Source organism: Oncorhynchus kisutch, linkage group LG16, assembly GCF_002021735.2.
Source record: "Oncorhynchus kisutch isolate 150728-3 linkage group LG16, Okis_V2, whole genome shotgun sequence".
Lineage (NCBI taxonomy): Eukaryota > Metazoa > Chordata > Actinopteri > Salmoniformes > Salmonidae > Oncorhynchus > Oncorhynchus kisutch.
In genome coordinates, this window is record NC_034189.2 from 2,888,250 (window position 1) to 2,906,063 (window position 17,814).

Here is a 17,814-nt window from a genome sequence, read left to right on the forward strand (position 1 = left end):
TACACTATACACCTATACATATACACTCACACATACACACTAACACTACACACTATATACACTACACACTATACACTATACACTACACACTACACACTATACACTATACACTATACACTACACACTATACACTATACACTACACACTACACACTATACACTACACACTATACACTACACTAACCACATATACACTATACACTACACACTATACACTACACTATACACTATACACTACACACTATACACTACACTACACACTATACACTATACACTACACTATACACTACACACTATACACTAACTATACACTATACACTACACTACACACTATACACTACACACTATACACTACACACTATACACTACACACTACACACTATACACTACACTATACACTATACACTACACTACACACTATACACTACACACTATACACTACACACTATACACTACACTATACACTACACACTACACACTATACACTACACTATACACTATACACTACACTACACACATACACTACACACTATACACTACACTATACACTATACACTACACTACACACTATACACTACACACTATACACTACACACTATACACTACACACTATACACTACACACTATACACTACACACTACACACTATACACTAGTCTGTAGGGCTCTGTACAACTGCACTGAGCACCTGAGGGTAGAGTACACACTACACACTACACACTACACACTACACACTATGCACTACACACTACACACTATACACTACCACACTACACACTATACACTACACACTATACACTACACACTACACCCTACACCTCTAGACACTATACACTACACACTATACACTACACACTACACCCTACACACTCTAGACACTATACACTACACACTATACACTACACACTACACACTATACACTACACCTACTACACCTCTAGACAATATACACTATACACTACACAATACACTACACCCTAGACCTCTAGACACTATACACTACACCCTAGACCTCTAGACACTATACACTACACCCTAGACCTCTAGACACTATACACTATACACTACACTATACACTACACACTATACACTTCACACTATACACTACACACTATACACTACACACTATACACTATACACTATACACTACACACTATACACTACACACTACACACTATACACTATACACTACACACTATACACTACACACTATACACTATACACTACACACTATACACTATACACTACACACTATACACTACACACTATACACTACACTATACACTACACACTATACACTACACACTAGTCTGTAGGGCTCTGTACAACTACACTGAGCACCTGAGGGTAGAGTACACACTGCACACTACACACTATGCAGTACACACTATACACTACACTACACACTATACACTATGCACTATACACTACATACAATATACACTACACACTACACACTACACACTATACACTACACAATACACTACACACTATACACTACGCACTACACACTATACACTACACACTATACACTATACACTACACACTATACACTATACACTATACACTACACACTATACACTACACACTATACACTACACACTATACACTATACACTACACACTATACACTACACACTATACACTACACACTATACACTACACACTAGTCTGTAGGGCTCTGTACAACTACACTGAGCACCTGAGGGTAGAGTACACACTACACACTATGCAGTACACACTATACACTACACACTACACACCACACACTATACTACACACTATACACTATACTACACACTACACACTATACACTACACACTATCACACTATACACTATACACTACACACTACACACTATACACTAGTCTGTAGGGCTCTGTACAACTACACTGAACACCTGAGGGTAGAGTACACACTACACACTACACACTATGCAGTACACACTATACACTACACACTACACACTATACACGACACACTATACACTATACACTATACACTACACACTACACACTATACACTACACACTATACACTACACACTACACACTATACACTACACACTATACACTATACACTACACACTATACACTATACACTACACACTATACACTACACACTATACACTATACACTACACTATACACTACACACTATACACTTCACACTATACACTACACACTATACACTACACACTATACACTATACACTATACACTACACACTATACACTACACACTATACACTATACACTACACACTATACACTATACACTACACACTATACACTACACACTATACACTACACTATACACTACACACTATACACTACACACTAGTCTGTAGGGCTCTGTACAACTACACTGAGCACCTGAGGGTAGAGTACACACTACACACTACACACTATGCAGTACACACTATACACTACACTACACACTATACACTATGCACTATACACTACATACAATATACACTACACACTACACACTACACACTATACACTACACAATACACTACACACTATACACTACGCACTACACACTATACACTACACACTATACACTATACACTACACACTATACACTATACACTACACACTATACACTACACACTATACACTACACACTATACACTATACACTACACACTATACACTACACACTACACACTACACACCATACACTACACACTACACCTCTAGACACTATACACTATACACTATACACTATACACCACACACTACACTATACACTATACACTATACACTACACACTATACACTACACACTACACACTATACACTACACACTACACACTATACACTACACACTACACACTATACACTACACACTACACACTATACACTACACACTATACACTATACACTATACACTATACACTACACACTACACACTATACACTACACACTATACACTACACACTATACACTATACACTACACACTACACACTATACACTATACACTATACACTACACACTATACACTATACACTACACACTACACACTATACACTACACACTATACACTACACTACACACTATACACTATACACTACACACTATACACTACACTATACACTATACACTACACACTATACACTACACTACACACTATACACTATACACTACACTATACACTACACACTATACACTACACTATACACTATACACTACACTACACACTATACACTACACACTATACACTACACACTATACACTACACACTACACACTATACACTACACTATACACTATACACTACACTACACACTATACACTACACACTATACACTACACACTATACACTACACTATACACTACACACTACACACTATACACTACACTATACACTATACACTACACTACACACTATACACTACACACTATACACTACACTATACACTATACACTCACTACACACTATACACTACACACTATACACTACACACTATACACTACACACTATACACTACACACTATACACTACACACTACACACTATACACTAGTCTGTAGGGCTCTGTACAACTGCACTGAGCACCTGAGGGTAGAGTACACACTACACACTACACACTACACACTACACACTATGCACTACACACTACACACTATACACTACACACTACACACTATACACTACACACTATACACTACACACTACACCCTACACCTCTAGACACTATACACTACACACTATACACTACACACTACACCCTACACCTCTAGACACTATACACTACACACTATACACTACACACTACACACTATACACTACACCCTACACCTCTAGACACTATACACTATACACTACACAATACACTACACCCTAGACCTCTAGACACTATACACTACACCCTAGACCTCTAGACACTATACACTACACCTAGACCTCTAGACACTATACACTACACCCTACACCTCTAGACACTATACACTACACCCTACACCTCTAGACACTACACCCTACACCTCTAGACACTATACACTGCACCCTACACCTCTAGACACTATACACTATGCACTACACCCTACACCTCTATACACTATACACTACACCTAAACAACTCAGGAATGTAAATTACAAAAAGAAATGGACTCATCATCCCACCTCTCTGTCCCTCTCCGTACCTCTCTCCCTCTCTCCCTCTCCATACCTCTCTCCTCTCCGTACCTCTCTCCCTCTCTCCCTCTCCGTACCTCTCTCCCTCTCTCCCTCTCCATACCTCTCTCCCTCTCCGTACCTCTCTCCCTCTCTCCCTCTCCGTACCTCTCTCCCTCTCTCCCTCTCCATACCTCTCTCCCTCTCCGTACCTCTCTCCCTCTCTCCCTCTCCGTACCTCTCTCCCTCTCTCCCTCTCCGTACCTCTCTCCCTCTCTCCCTCTCCGTACCTCTCTCCCTCTCTCCCTCTCCGTACTCTCTCCTCTCCCTCTCCGTACCTCTCTCCCTCTCCGTACCTCTCTCCCTCTCTCCCCTCTCCCTCTCCGTACCTCTCTCCCTCTCCGTACCTCTCTCCCTCTCTCCCTCTCCCCTCTCTCCCTCTCCGTACCTCTCTCCCTCTACCGTACTCTCTCCCTCTCTCCCTCTCCGTACCTCTCTCCCTCTCCGTACCTCTCTCCCTCTCTCCCTCTCCGTCCTCTCTCCCTCTCCGTACCTCTCTCCCTCCCCGTACCTCTCTCCCTCTCTCCCTCTCCGTACCTCTCTCCCTCTCTCCCTCTCCGTACCTCTCTCCCTCTCCGTACCTCTCTCCCTCTCCGTACCTCTCTCCCTCCCCGTACCTCTCTCCCTCTCTCCCTCTCCGTACCTCTCTCCCTCTCTCCCTCTCCGTACCTCTCTCCCTCTCCGTACCTCTCTCCCTCTCCGTACCTCTCTCCCTCCCCGTACCTCTCTTCCCTCTCTCCCTCTCTCCCTCTCCGTACCTCTCTCCCTCTCCGTACCTCTCTCCTCCCCGTACCTCACTCCCTCTCTCCCTCTCCGTTACCTCTCTCCCTCTCCGTACCTCTCTCCCTCTTCTGTACCTCTCTCCCTCTCCGTACCTCTCTCCCTCTCCGTACCTCTCTCCCTCCCCGTACCTTTCTCCTCTCCGTACCTCTCTCCCTCCCGTACCTCTCTCCCTCTCTGTCTCTCCGTACCTCTCTCCCTCTCTCTCCCTCTCTCTCCCCTCCCCGTACCTCTCTCTCTCTCTCCCTCTCTGTCTCTCCGTACCTCTCTCCCTCACTCTCCCTCTCTCTCCCTCTCCATACCTCCCTCCATCCCCCTGTAGAAGTACAACGATGCGTTGATCATCAACGAGGATGCCAGGACTAAGGATGCGCTAGAGTACCTGTCATCTTTCATACAGCAGGTGAAGAACGCAGGTCACGACGAGACGGAGAGACAACTCACCGCTTACTTCGATGGTAGGGTCACCGTCACAACCAGAAGGATGTTCCTGGCCCATTCTGTTCATTCTAGTTCAGTGGGCCAACCGACTGGGTTATATTATGAAGCTTCTACAGCCATGGTTCAGATCATTCACAGTCAGCAAATTACAGTTTTCAACTAAACTAAAAAAAGACAACGTAGTGGCTGTTTTGAAGCAGAAAAACACTGGTCTGTTTTTTTGTTGTTGTTTTTTTCCCTGCCCTTTTAGGGCTCCTGCTTTTCCAATGAGCTTCTCTTACTTGGTAAATATGGTGTCCGTTCTCTCTTTCCTTCAGGTCAGCAGGGTGTACTGCGGGGTTTGTCCAGCGGGGGGCAGAAGGAGAATCCTAAATTAGACATGTTACAATACATCCTCGAGGAACAGTATCGACAGAATGATGAGACCAAGTCTGTGCTGTTCGTTAGGACACGGGCCCTCGCAGACGTAAGGCTGTGTGTGTGTGTGTGTGTTATATATATATATAATATATGTGTGTATGTTTGTGTATATATATGTGTATATATATGTGTGTATGTTTGTGTATATATATAATATATGTGTGTATATGTGTGTGTATGTTTGTGTATATATATAATATATGTGTATATATATGTGTGTATGTTTGTGTATATATATAATATATGTGTATATATATGTGTGTATGTTTGTGTATATATATAATATATGTGTATATATATGTGTGTATGTTTGTGTATATATATAATATATGTGTATATATATGTGTGTATGTTTGTGTATATATATAATATATGTGTGTATATGTGTGTGTATGTTTGTGTATATATATAATATATGTGTATATATATGTGTGTATGTTTGTGTATATATATAATATATGTGTATATATATGTGTGTATGTTTGTGTATATATATAATATATGTGTATATATATGTGTGTATGTTTGTGTATATATATAATATATGTGTATATATATGTGTGTATGTTTGTGTATATATATAATATATGTGTATATATATGTGTGTATGTTTGTGTATATATATAATATATGTGTATATATATGTGTGTATGTTTGTGTATATATATAATATATGTGTATATATATGTGTGTATGTTTGTGTATATATATAATATATGTGTGTATATGTGTGTGTATGTTTGTGTATATATATAATATATGTGTATATATATGTGTGTATGTTGTGTATATATATAATATATGTGTATATATATGTGTGTATGTTTGTGTATATATATATATATGTGTGTATGTTTGTGGCACTCAGTTTGTTTCTTTTCAATCCAGTTATGTTATGTGTGTGTGATGTGTGTCGGTGTCAGTGGAGGCTGGTGAGGGGAGGACGGCTCATTATATGGCCAGAACGGAGCCATTGGAACGGCATCAAAACCATGGAAACCATGGAAACCACGTGTTTGATGTATTTGATACCGTTTCACTGATACCACTCCAGTCATTACCACGAGCCCGTCCTCCCCAATTAAGGTGCCACCAACCCCCTGTGGTCTGTGTGTCTCCTCGTGACTAGGCCTTGAAGAGCTGGATGGAGGAGTCTGACTCTCTGAAGTTCCTGAAACCAGGAGTACTGATTGGGAGAGGACGCAAGTCCAGCCAGCTGACTGGCTCAGGTACGTGCTCCTCTCTCTTTTCCTGCTGACTGGCTCAGGTACGTGCTCCTCTCTCTTTTCCAGCTGACTGTCTCAGGTGCTCCTCTCTCTTTTCCAGCTGACTGTCTCAGGTGCTCCTCTCTCTTTTCCAGCTGACTGTCTCAGGTGCTCCTCTCTCTTTTCCAGCTGACTGTCTCAGGTGCTCCTCTCTCTTTTCCAGCTGACTGTCTCAGGTGCTCCTCTCTCTTTTCCAGCTGACTGTCTCAGGTGCTCCTCTCTCTTTTCCAGCTGACTGTCTCAGGTGCTCCTCTCTCTTTTCCAGCTGACTGTCTCAGGTGCTCCTCTCTCTTTTCCAGCTGACTGTCTCAGGTGCTCCTCTCTCTTTTCCAGCTGACTGTCTCAGGTGCTCCTCTCTCTTTTCCAGCTGACTGTCTCAGGTGCTCCTCTCTCTTTTCCAGCTGACTGTCTCAGGTGCTCCTCTCTCTTTTCCAGCTGACTGTCTCAGGTGCTCCTCTCTCTTTTCCAGCTGACTGTCTCAGGTGCTCCTCTCTCTTTTCCAGCTGACTGTCTCAGGTGCTCCTCTCTCTTTTCCAGCTGACTGTCTCAGGTGCTCCTCTCTCTTTTCCAGCTGACTGTCTCAGGTGCTCCTCTCTCTTTTCCAGCTGACTGTCTCAGGTGCTCCTCTCTCTTTTCCAGCTGACTGTCTCAGGTGCTCCTCTCTCTTTTCCAGCTGACTGTCTCAGGTGCTCCTCTCTCTTTTCCAGCTGACTGTCTCAGGTGCTCCTCTCTCTTTCCAGCTGACTGTCTCAGGTGCTCCTCTCTCTTTTCCAGCTGACTGTCTCAGGTGCTCCTCTCTCTTTTCCAGCTGACTGTCTCAGGTACGTGCTCCTCTCTCTTTTCCAGCTGACTGTCTCAGGTGCTCCTCTCTCTTTTCCAGCTGACTGTCTCACGTGCTCCTCTCTCTTTTCCAGCTGACTGTCTCAGGTGCTCCTCTCTCTTTTCCAGCTGACTGTCTCAGGTACGTGCTCCTCTCTCTTTTCCAGCTGACTGTCTCACGTGCTCCTCTCTCTTTTCCAGCTGACTGTCTCAGGTGCTCCTCTCTCTTTTCCAGCTGACTGTCTCAGGTGCTCCTCTCTCTTTTCCAGCTGACTGTCTCAGGTGCTCCTCTCTCTTTTCCAGCTGACTGTCTCAGGTACGTGCTCCTCTCTCTTTTCCAGCTGACTGTCTCAGGTGCTCCTCTCTCTTTCCAGCTGACTGTCTCAGGTGCTCCTCTCTCTTTTCCAGCTGACTGTCTCAGGTGCTCCTCTCTCTTTTCCAGCTGACTGTCTCAGGTGCTCCTCTCTCTTTTCCAGCTGACTGTCTCAGGTGCTCCTCTCTCTTTTCCAGCTGACTGTCTCAGGTGCTCCTCGCCCAGTTTTTTTATTTATTTGAATCCAATTGATTTGAATGAGCTTTATTGTTCCCCTCCAGGCATGACGCTGAACTCTAAGAAAGGTGTGCTGGATTCCTTTAAGAGTTTTGACAATCAAAGCAAGATCCTGATCGCTACTTCGGTGGCCGACGAGGGCATCGATATCCCACAATGCAACCTGGTATTGATGTACGAATACGTTGGCAATGTGGTCAAGATGGTCCAAGTCAGAGGTAATCAATCAATGGATCAATCAGTTACTCAGCTAGTCAGTCAATCCAGTCAGTAAGCCGGCCATTCAGTCAGTCAGTAAATTCATCAATCAACCAGTCAGTCAATTAACCAGTCAGCCAGTCAGTCAATCAACCAGTCAGTCAATCAACCAGTCAGTCAGTCAATCAACCAGTCAGCCAGCCAGTCAATCAACCAGTCAATCAACCAGCTAGCCAGCCAGTCAATCAACCAGTCAGTCAACCAGCTAGCCAGCCAGTCAATCAACCAGTCAGTCAACCAGCTAGCCAGCCAGTCAATCAACCAGTCAGCCAGTTAATCAAACAGTCAGCCAGCCAGTCAGTCAGTTAATCAACCAGCCAGCCAGTCAGTCAGTTAATCAACCAGTCAGTCAATCAACCAGTCAGCCAGCCAACCAGTCAGCCAGCCAGTCAATCAACCAGTCAGTCAATCAACCAGTCAGTCAATCAACCAGTCAATCAATCAACCAGTCAATCAGCCAGTCAGTCAATCAACCAGTCAGCCAGTCAGTCAATCAGCCAGCCTGTCAATCAACCAGTCAGCCAGTCAATCAACCAGCCAGTCAGTCAATCAACCAGTCAGCCAGTCAGTCAATCAACCAGTCAGCCAGTCAACCAGTCAGTCAATCAACCAACCAGTCAATCAACCAGCCAGTCAATCAGCCAGTCAATCAACCAGTCAGCCAGTCAGTCAATCAACCAGTCAGTGAATCAACCAGTCAATCAGCCAGTCAGTCAATCAGCCAGTCATTCAATCAACCAGTCAGTCAATCAACCAGTCAGCCAGCCAGCCAGTCAATCAACCAGTCAGTCAATCAACCAGTCAGTCAATCAGCCAGTCAGTCAATCAACCAGTCAGCCAGTCAGTCAATCAGCCAGCCTGTCAATCAACCAGTCAGCCAGTCAATCAACCAACCAGTCAATCAACCAGCCAGTCAATCAGCCAGTCAGTCAATCAACCAGTCAGCCAGTCAGTCAATCAACCAACCAGTCAATCAACGAGCCAGTCAATCAGCCAGTCAGTCAGTCAATCAACCAGTCAGCCAGTCAATCAGCCAGTCAGTCAGCCAGTCAGTCAATCAACCAGTCAGCCAGTCAATCAGCCAGTCAGTCAATCAATCAGCCAGTCAGTCAATCAACCAGTCAGCCAGTCAATCAACCAGTCAATCAGTCAGCCAGTCAGTCAATGAGCCAGTCAGTCAATCAACCAGCCATTCAGTCAATCAACCAGTCAATCAACCAGTCAGTCAGTCATGTTATAACGATGTGTTCCAGGGCAGTATCCTGGTGATATGATTATTGTGTGTGTGTGTGTGTGTGTGTGTGTGTGTGTGTGTGTGTGTGTGTGTGTGTGTGTGTGTGTGTGTGTGTGTGTGTGTGTGTCAGGCCGCGGCAGGGCCCAGGGCAGCAAGTGTATCTTGGTGTCTGATAAAAAGGACAGGATTGATAAAGAGAAACATAACATGGAGAAGGAGAAGATTGTAGAGAGGGCCATCAGAAACCTACAGGACACACCTACTGAGATGCTCCGCAAGGTGGGTACACACACACACACACACACACACACACACACACACAGTTACACACACACAGTTACACACACACACAGTTACACACAGTTACACACACACACACAGTTACACACACAGTCCCTGAGATACAAATGTTTCAAGGTGTGTGTCTGTCTGTCCGTCCCGGTGTGTGTGACTGTGTGTCTGTTCCGGTGTGTGTGTGTGTGTGTCCGTCCCGGTGTGTGTGTGTCTGTGTCCGACCCGGTGTGTGTGACTGTCCCTGTGGGACTGTGTGTGTCTGTGTGTGTGTCCGTGTGGGTGTGTGTGACTGTGTGTCCGTCCCGGTGCCAGATGGAGGTGTTTCAGCGTGGGGACAAGGTGTGTCGTGACATGGTGAAGATGGTACCAGAGAGACCCCGGACTGAAGGCAGCTACCAGCTCCTCTGCTCCAAGTGTAAAAAACACAGCTGTTACACAGACGACATCAGAGTACTGCAGGTAGGTACACACACACACACACACACACACACACACACACACACACACACACACACACACAGATGACATCAGAGTACTGCAGGTAGGTACACACACACACACACACAAACACAGATGACATCAGAGTACTGCAGGTAGGTACACACACACACACACACACACATACACACAAACACAGATGACATCAGAGTACTGCAGGTAGGTACACACACACACACACACACACACACACACACACACAAACACAGATGACATCAGAGTACTGCAGGTAGCATGTGTTTCATGCTCAACAGTTTCCCGTGTGTGTGGAATGGGTCACCACCCAACGGACATCCAGCTAACTGGACACAACTGTGGAAAGCATTGGAGTCAACATGGGCACACTTTCCAAGCCCTGACGAATTGAGGCTGTTCTGAGGGCAAGGGGGGAGGTATTCAATATTAGAAAGATGTTCCTAATGTTTTGTAAACTCACTGTGTAGAGTTCTGTTCTCTCTTGTCTCTTTCCTCTCCCCTCTCTCCCCCTTTCTCTCTCCCTCTCCCCTCCCCTGCCCTCCCCTCCCCTGCCCTCCTCTCCCCTCTCTCCCCTTTCTCTCTCCCTCTCCTCTCCCCTCCACTCACCTCTATCCCCCTTTCTCTCTCCCTCTCCCCTCCCCTCTCTCCCCCTTTCTCTCTCCCTCTCCCCTCCCCTCTCTCCCCATTTCTCTCTCCCCTCCCCTCTCTCCCCCTTTCTCTCTCCCCTCCCCTCCCCTCTCTCCCCCTTTCTCTCTCTCTCCCTCTCCTCTCCCCTTCCATCTCTCCCCCTTTCTCTCTCCCTCTCCTCTCCCCTCCCATCTCTCCCCCTTTCTCTCTCCCTCTCCACTCCCCTCCCCTCTCTCCCCCTCTCTCCCTCTCCCCTGCCATCTCTCCAGGATTCTCACCACATCGTTTTGGACCCCACTCTGTTCTCTCGAGCTCGAACTGAACCTCACCCTAAACCCAAAGGTGTGTTTATATCAGAGGGGTTAAAAACTCTAGTCTTTTCTAGATGAATAAAGTAGTATCTAAAGTATCTAAAGTAGTATCTAAAGTATCTAAAGTAGTATCTCCTTCTACAGGTTTCATGGGGCTGGTGAAGACCAGGAAGCTGTTCTGTCACTGTGGACTGGACTGGGGCATAGTGGCCTCATACCTGTCCATACAGGTAAACACTAGACTGGACTGGGGCATAGTGGCCTCATACCTGACCATACAGGTAAACACTAGACTGGACTGGGGCATAGTGGCCTCATACCTGACCATACAGGTAAACACTAGACTGGACTGGACTGGACTGGGGCATAGTGGCCTCATACCTGTCCATACAGGTAAACACTAGACTGGACTGGACTGGACTGGGGCATAGTGGCCTCATACCTGACCATACAGGTAAACACTAGACTGGACTGGACTGGACTGGGGCATAGTGGCCTCATACCTGTCCATACAGGTAAACACTAGACTAGACTGGGGCATAGTGGCCTCATACCTGACCATACAGGTAAACACTAGACTGGACTGGGGCATAGTGGCCTCATACCTGACCATATAGGTAAACACTAGACTGGACTGGGGCATAGTGGCCTCATACCTGACCATACAGGTAAACACTAGACTGGAATGGGGCATAGTGGCCTCATACCTGTCCATACAGGTAAACACTAGACTGGACTGGGGCATAGTGGCCTCATACCTGTCCATACAGGTAAACACTAGACTGGACTGGGGCATAGTGGCCTCATACCTGACCATACAGGTAAACACTAGACTGGACTTGGACATAGTGGCCTCATACCTGTCCATACAGGTAAACACTAGACTGGACTGGGGCATAGTGGCCTCATACCTGACCATACAGGTACACACTAGACTGGACTGGGGCATAGTGGCATCATACCTGTCCATACATGTACACACTAGACTGGACTGGGGCATAGTGGCCTCATACCTGACCATACAGGTAAACACTAGACTGGACTGGGACATAGTGGCCTGATACCTTCCCATACAGGTAAACACTAGACTGGACTGGGGCATAGTGGCCTCATACCTGACCATACAGGTAAACACTCGACTGGACTGGGGCATAGTGGCCTCATACCTGACCATACAGGTAAACACTAGACTGGACTGGGGCATAGTGGCCTTATACCTGACCATACAGGTAAACACTAGACTGGACTGGACTGGGACATAGTGGCCTCATACCTGACCATACAGGTAAACACTAGACTGGACTGGGGCATAGTGGCCTCATACCTGACCATACAGGTACACACTAGACTGGACTGGGGCATAGTGGCGTCATACCTGTCCATACATGTACACACTAGACTGGACTGGGGCATAGTGGCCTCATACCTGACCATACAGGTAAACACTAGACTGGACTGGGGCATAGTGGCCTCATACCTGACCATACAGGTAAACACTAGACTGGACTGGGGCATAGTGGCCTCATACCAGACCATACAGGTAAACACTAGACTGGACTGGACTGGACTGGGGCATAGTGGCCTCATACCTGACCATAAAGGTAAACACTAGACTGGACTGGGACATAGTGGCCTCATACCTGCCCATACAGGTAAACACTAGACTGGACTGGGGCATAGTGGCCTCATACCTGACCATACAGGTAAACACTAGACTGGACTTACTTGATTTGCCGTTGTAGTGTGTTTATCTTTAAATGTTTTGTCTCCCAGAATCTGCCTGTGTTAAAGATAGAGAGCTTTGTGGTGAAGAACTGTGTTACCGAGCAACAGAGGTACTACAGGAAATGGAGAGACGTGACCTTTTCCATGAAGACCTTTGAACTTACAGACATTGCTGATAGCTGGAATCCATGTGAGTCTCTCTCTCCGTCTGTCTTCTCTCTCCCCTCTCTCTCTCTGTCATCTCTCAATCTCCCCCTTTCTCTCCCCCTCTCTGTCACTCTCTCTTTATGTGTGTGTGTGTGTGTGTGTGTGTGTGTGTGTGTGTGTGTGTGTGTGTGTGTGTGTGTGTGTGTGTGTGTGTGTGTGTGTGTGTGTGTGTGTGTGTGTGTGTGTGTGTGTGTGTGTGTGTGTGTGTGTGTGTGTTGTCGTGTCTTTACTATGGATTAAATTATATGACATGCTATTTTATAAAATCAATTCTCTGCAATTAATATTACCTGATTAAACTAATGATTTAAATGTAATGTAAGGAAGTTGGGGCACCACGGAAGAATGTTTATAGAGCTGTTGTCTTCTCTTAAAGACCTGGTAAAACGTTTATATTAATAGCAGTCCAGCAGAGATCTCCCTTGTCCTTTGAAGAATATTTCTGGGTGATACATTGTAGTGTGTCGTCGTGTGGTAGAATGGATACGTTGTAGTACCCTGTCGTCGTGTGGTAGAATGGATACGTTGTAGTACCCTGTCGTCGTGTGGTAGAATGGATACGTTGTAGTACCCTGTCGTCGTGTGGTAGAATGGATATGTTGTAGTACCCTGTCGTCGTGTGGTAGATGGATATGTTGTAGTACCCTGTCGTCGTGTTGTAGAATGGATATGTTGTAGTACCCTGTCGTCGTGTGGTAGAATGGATATGTTGTAGTACCCTGTCGTCGTGTGGTAGAATGTATATGTTGTAGTACCCTGTCGTCGTGTGGTAGAATGGATACGTTGTAGTACCCTGTCGTTGTGTGGTAGAATGGATATGTTGTAGTACCCTGTCGTCGTGTGGTAGAATGTATATGTTGTAGTACCCTGTCGTCGTGTGGTAGAATGGATACGTTGTAGTACCCTGTCTTTCTGAAGAGATTGTCCGTCCTATCCGTCCGATGTATCACTTCTTTAGTGGATAAGAGTTCAAAGTTCATACCAAGTTGCCAAACTATAAGCTCATGCTATATTCTGGCTGGTGTAATCAAATTCATCCTTCCAGCTTGGCGATTGTCACCTCCACGTTGAAATTCGCCCTTCTAAACGTATGGACATCAGTCCTCACGTCATCGGGAACACAAGGTTCATTTCGTTAGGTTGCAGTTGTTCAACCATTTGCAACCAGAGCTCACGCTGAGGTTGGCTTAGTTCGCCGTGAATTGGGTCACGGGGGCTGTTATAGACATGTAGAAAAAGGGGTTGGTTCATCCTTTCCAACCAATGCCTATGCATGTGGGCGTGGCCACTGATTGAGCATATTTAACATATGAAAACAATCCTCTCATTTTAAAAACTAAAATGACATTTAATCTTTTCACAAATAGTTTCATATTTAAACATTTAAATTGCACAACAATTCCATGTGGATCTGATAACTAGAATGTGTAGACTTTCCAAGATACAGTTTATGTCGTCCTGTCATCAGTAATAATATCTCAGACAACAACTGATCTGACATCATATTCTTTAAGTACCAACGGACACTTTCAACTGGTTGGATTACTGAAATACTGTTCCGTTCCCCAACCTTTTGATGTTACCAGACTATGTTAACAAAGGGCTTTGTCCTGTAGAGTAGAGAGAGACAAAAGGAGGGAAAGGTATTTATGGGGGTTATCAACCTCACCAACAGGACAACGTCATGACAGTGTGTTGTAATGTTGCTTTGTTTCTTTCTAGTGCTTGACGACCAGTAAGCAGCTGTCAATCTGGAACGGAGGAGCCATGAAGAGAGAGAGAGAGAGAGAAGAGAGAGGCATTGGTCATTACCAAGCCCTGCAATGCCAGGAGCCTCAGGACCAGAACATCCAATCCAAACAGATCAAAACAAATTACAACACAGTCAAAACAAAACAACAATGCTTATTGGGAAACACAAGAACAAAGCAAAATGCAGTGCTATCTGGCCCTAAATCGACAGTACATCGTGGCTAACTATTTGACCATGGTTACTGATCAAAACCTTAGAAAAACCTTAACAAAGTACAGGCTCAGTGAGCACAGCCTTGCCATTGAGAAGGGTAGACACAGGAAAACCTGGCTCCCTGTAGAGGAAAGATCTGATAAAAACATCCTGTTTGCAGAGAGCTGTGGGTTGTCAGCACACATGTTATTGTTATTATTCAATGTGGGTTGTATGGTTATGTGGACCCTTGATTATTGTTGTTACTGTTTGTCCCCTGGACAATATTGATTATTATTATTATTAATTATGTCAGTGTATTAAATGAATCACCTAATTTCCAAAGTTTGGCAATATGTACATTGTTACGTCATGCCAATAAAGCAAATTGATTGAGAGAGAGAGAGATGTACACAGAGAGATAGTGTTTAACATAATTCTTTTTAATTATATATATTTTTTATTGACTACATCATCTCTGTAACCCACATATACATATTGACTCAGAGGTGTGAATACTTATGTTAATTAGATATCTGTATTTCATTTGCAATACTTTTGGAACAATTTCTAAAAAACATGTTTTCACATTATCATTATGGGGTATTGTGATGTCATTATGGGGTATTGTGATGTCATTATGGGGTATTGTGATGTCATTATGGGTTATTGTGATGTCATTATGGGTTATTGTGATGTTATTATGGGGTAATTTTCCTTCATCTGAGTCACAACAATAGACAAACACAGTGTGCTTAAACTAATAACACACAAATTATTGTATTTTTCTGGTCTATATTGAATACATCATTTAAACATTCACAGTGTAGGTTGGATAAAGTATGTGAACCCCTGGGCTAATTACTTCTGCAAAAGCTAATTGGAGTCAGGAGTCAGCTAATCTGGAGTCCAATCAATGAGACGAGACTGGAGATGTTGGTTAGAGCTGCACTGCCCTGTCGTGTCTCTGACTTATCATTAAATGCGAAGACTGTTATTTTTATCAAATCAATTCTCTGTAATTATTATTACGTGATTAAACTAATCATGTAAATTTAATTAACTAGGAAGTCGGGGCACCGCGGAAAACATTGGTTTACAGAGTCATAATTTTGCTAATATTACTCTTCAGATATTTTAATATCTGATCAATTAGTCTTCAATTAATGAGTTCTTATTATTACCTTCGTCAGTCTCATCTGAACATCGTAAATTCTTGGTTATCTGCACGAACCCAGCCTCTACTATGACTCATCCATACACCAATTGGCTCAATTATTTATTTACTAACTAATTAAACAATTACAGAATATACCTTACATAATGACATCATACAGTAAATACCGTCCCTAGTGGACTAAACAAAAAAACAGTTTGGTTATAGCACGATAGATTCAGAGAGAAGAGAAGGGGGTTTTGGAAGGAAGACTAAGGAACACGGGTCTCTATCGGACCTGGGAAGCTCTTCTCTCATAAATACATACACCACTAACGATCGCTCATTCGGAAAAGCAATGCACAACAAATATTATGGCTGAACTCAAATGTGCTGGTTGATAAAATGCCTGTATTTATGGGAAAGATGTTTGAAAAGGGAATTTTGTTCTAAAAATGATATTGTCAATTGTAATGGTAGAGTTATGTCCTTCAAAGAGTACAAAAGGAAAGGTTCAAAGAGAAAGGAAAGGTTTAAAGAGAAAGGCTCAATCCAAGAGTACAACCAATAGATTACAGCACCCAATACTGGAGGAGGAGGGTGGCAGCAGGAGGAGGTAGGGAACTGGTCTGTCTGCCCAATATAAAGGATCAAAACTGGAGGAGGAGGGTGGGAGGAGGTAGGGAACTGGTCTGTCTGCCCAATATAAAGGATCAAAACTGGAGGAGGTAGGGAACTGGTCTGTCTGCCCAATATAAAGGATCAATACTGGAGGAGGTAGGGAACTCGTCTGTCTGCCCAATATAAAGGATCAAAACTGGAGGAGGAGGGTGGCAGCGGGAGGAGGTAGGGAACTGGTCTGTCTGCCCAATATAAAGGATCAAAACTGGAGGAGGAGGGTGGCAGCAGGAGGAGGTAGGGAACTGGTCTGTCTGCCCAATATAAAGGATCAATACTGGAGGAGGTAGGGAATTGGTCTGTCTGCCCAATATAAAGGATCAATACTGGAGGAGGTAAGGAACTGGTCTGTCTGCCCAATATAAAGGATCAAAACTGGAGGAGGAGAGTGGCAGCAGGAGGAGGTAGGGAACTGGTCTGTCTGCCCAATATAAAGGATCAATACTGGAGGAGGTAGGG

General features: G+C 44.4%; 1 protein-coding gene across 1 annotated transcript in view; it reads left to right on the forward strand.

Annotated features, from left to right (window-relative positions):
* Positions 1-16,529, forward strand: part of rigi (RNA sensor RIG-I) — a 52,697-nt gene extending 36,168 nt beyond the window's left edge. Inside the window, 10 exon segments of the mRNA XM_031791579.1 lie at positions 5,274-5,409; positions 5,710-5,858; positions 6,942-7,041; positions 8,491-8,664; positions 10,069-10,217; positions 10,545-10,691; positions 11,603-11,675; positions 11,789-11,874; positions 13,418-13,559; positions 15,299-16,529. Of these exon segments, the coding sequence (XP_031647439.1) occupies positions 5,274-5,409; positions 5,710-5,858; positions 6,942-7,041; positions 8,491-8,664; positions 10,069-10,217; positions 10,545-10,691; positions 11,603-11,675; positions 11,789-11,874; positions 13,418-13,559; positions 15,299-15,315 (1,173 nt within the window). The 3' untranslated portion in view covers positions 15,316-16,529.
* The last annotated feature ends 1,285 nt before the right edge of the window (positions 16,530-17,814 follow it).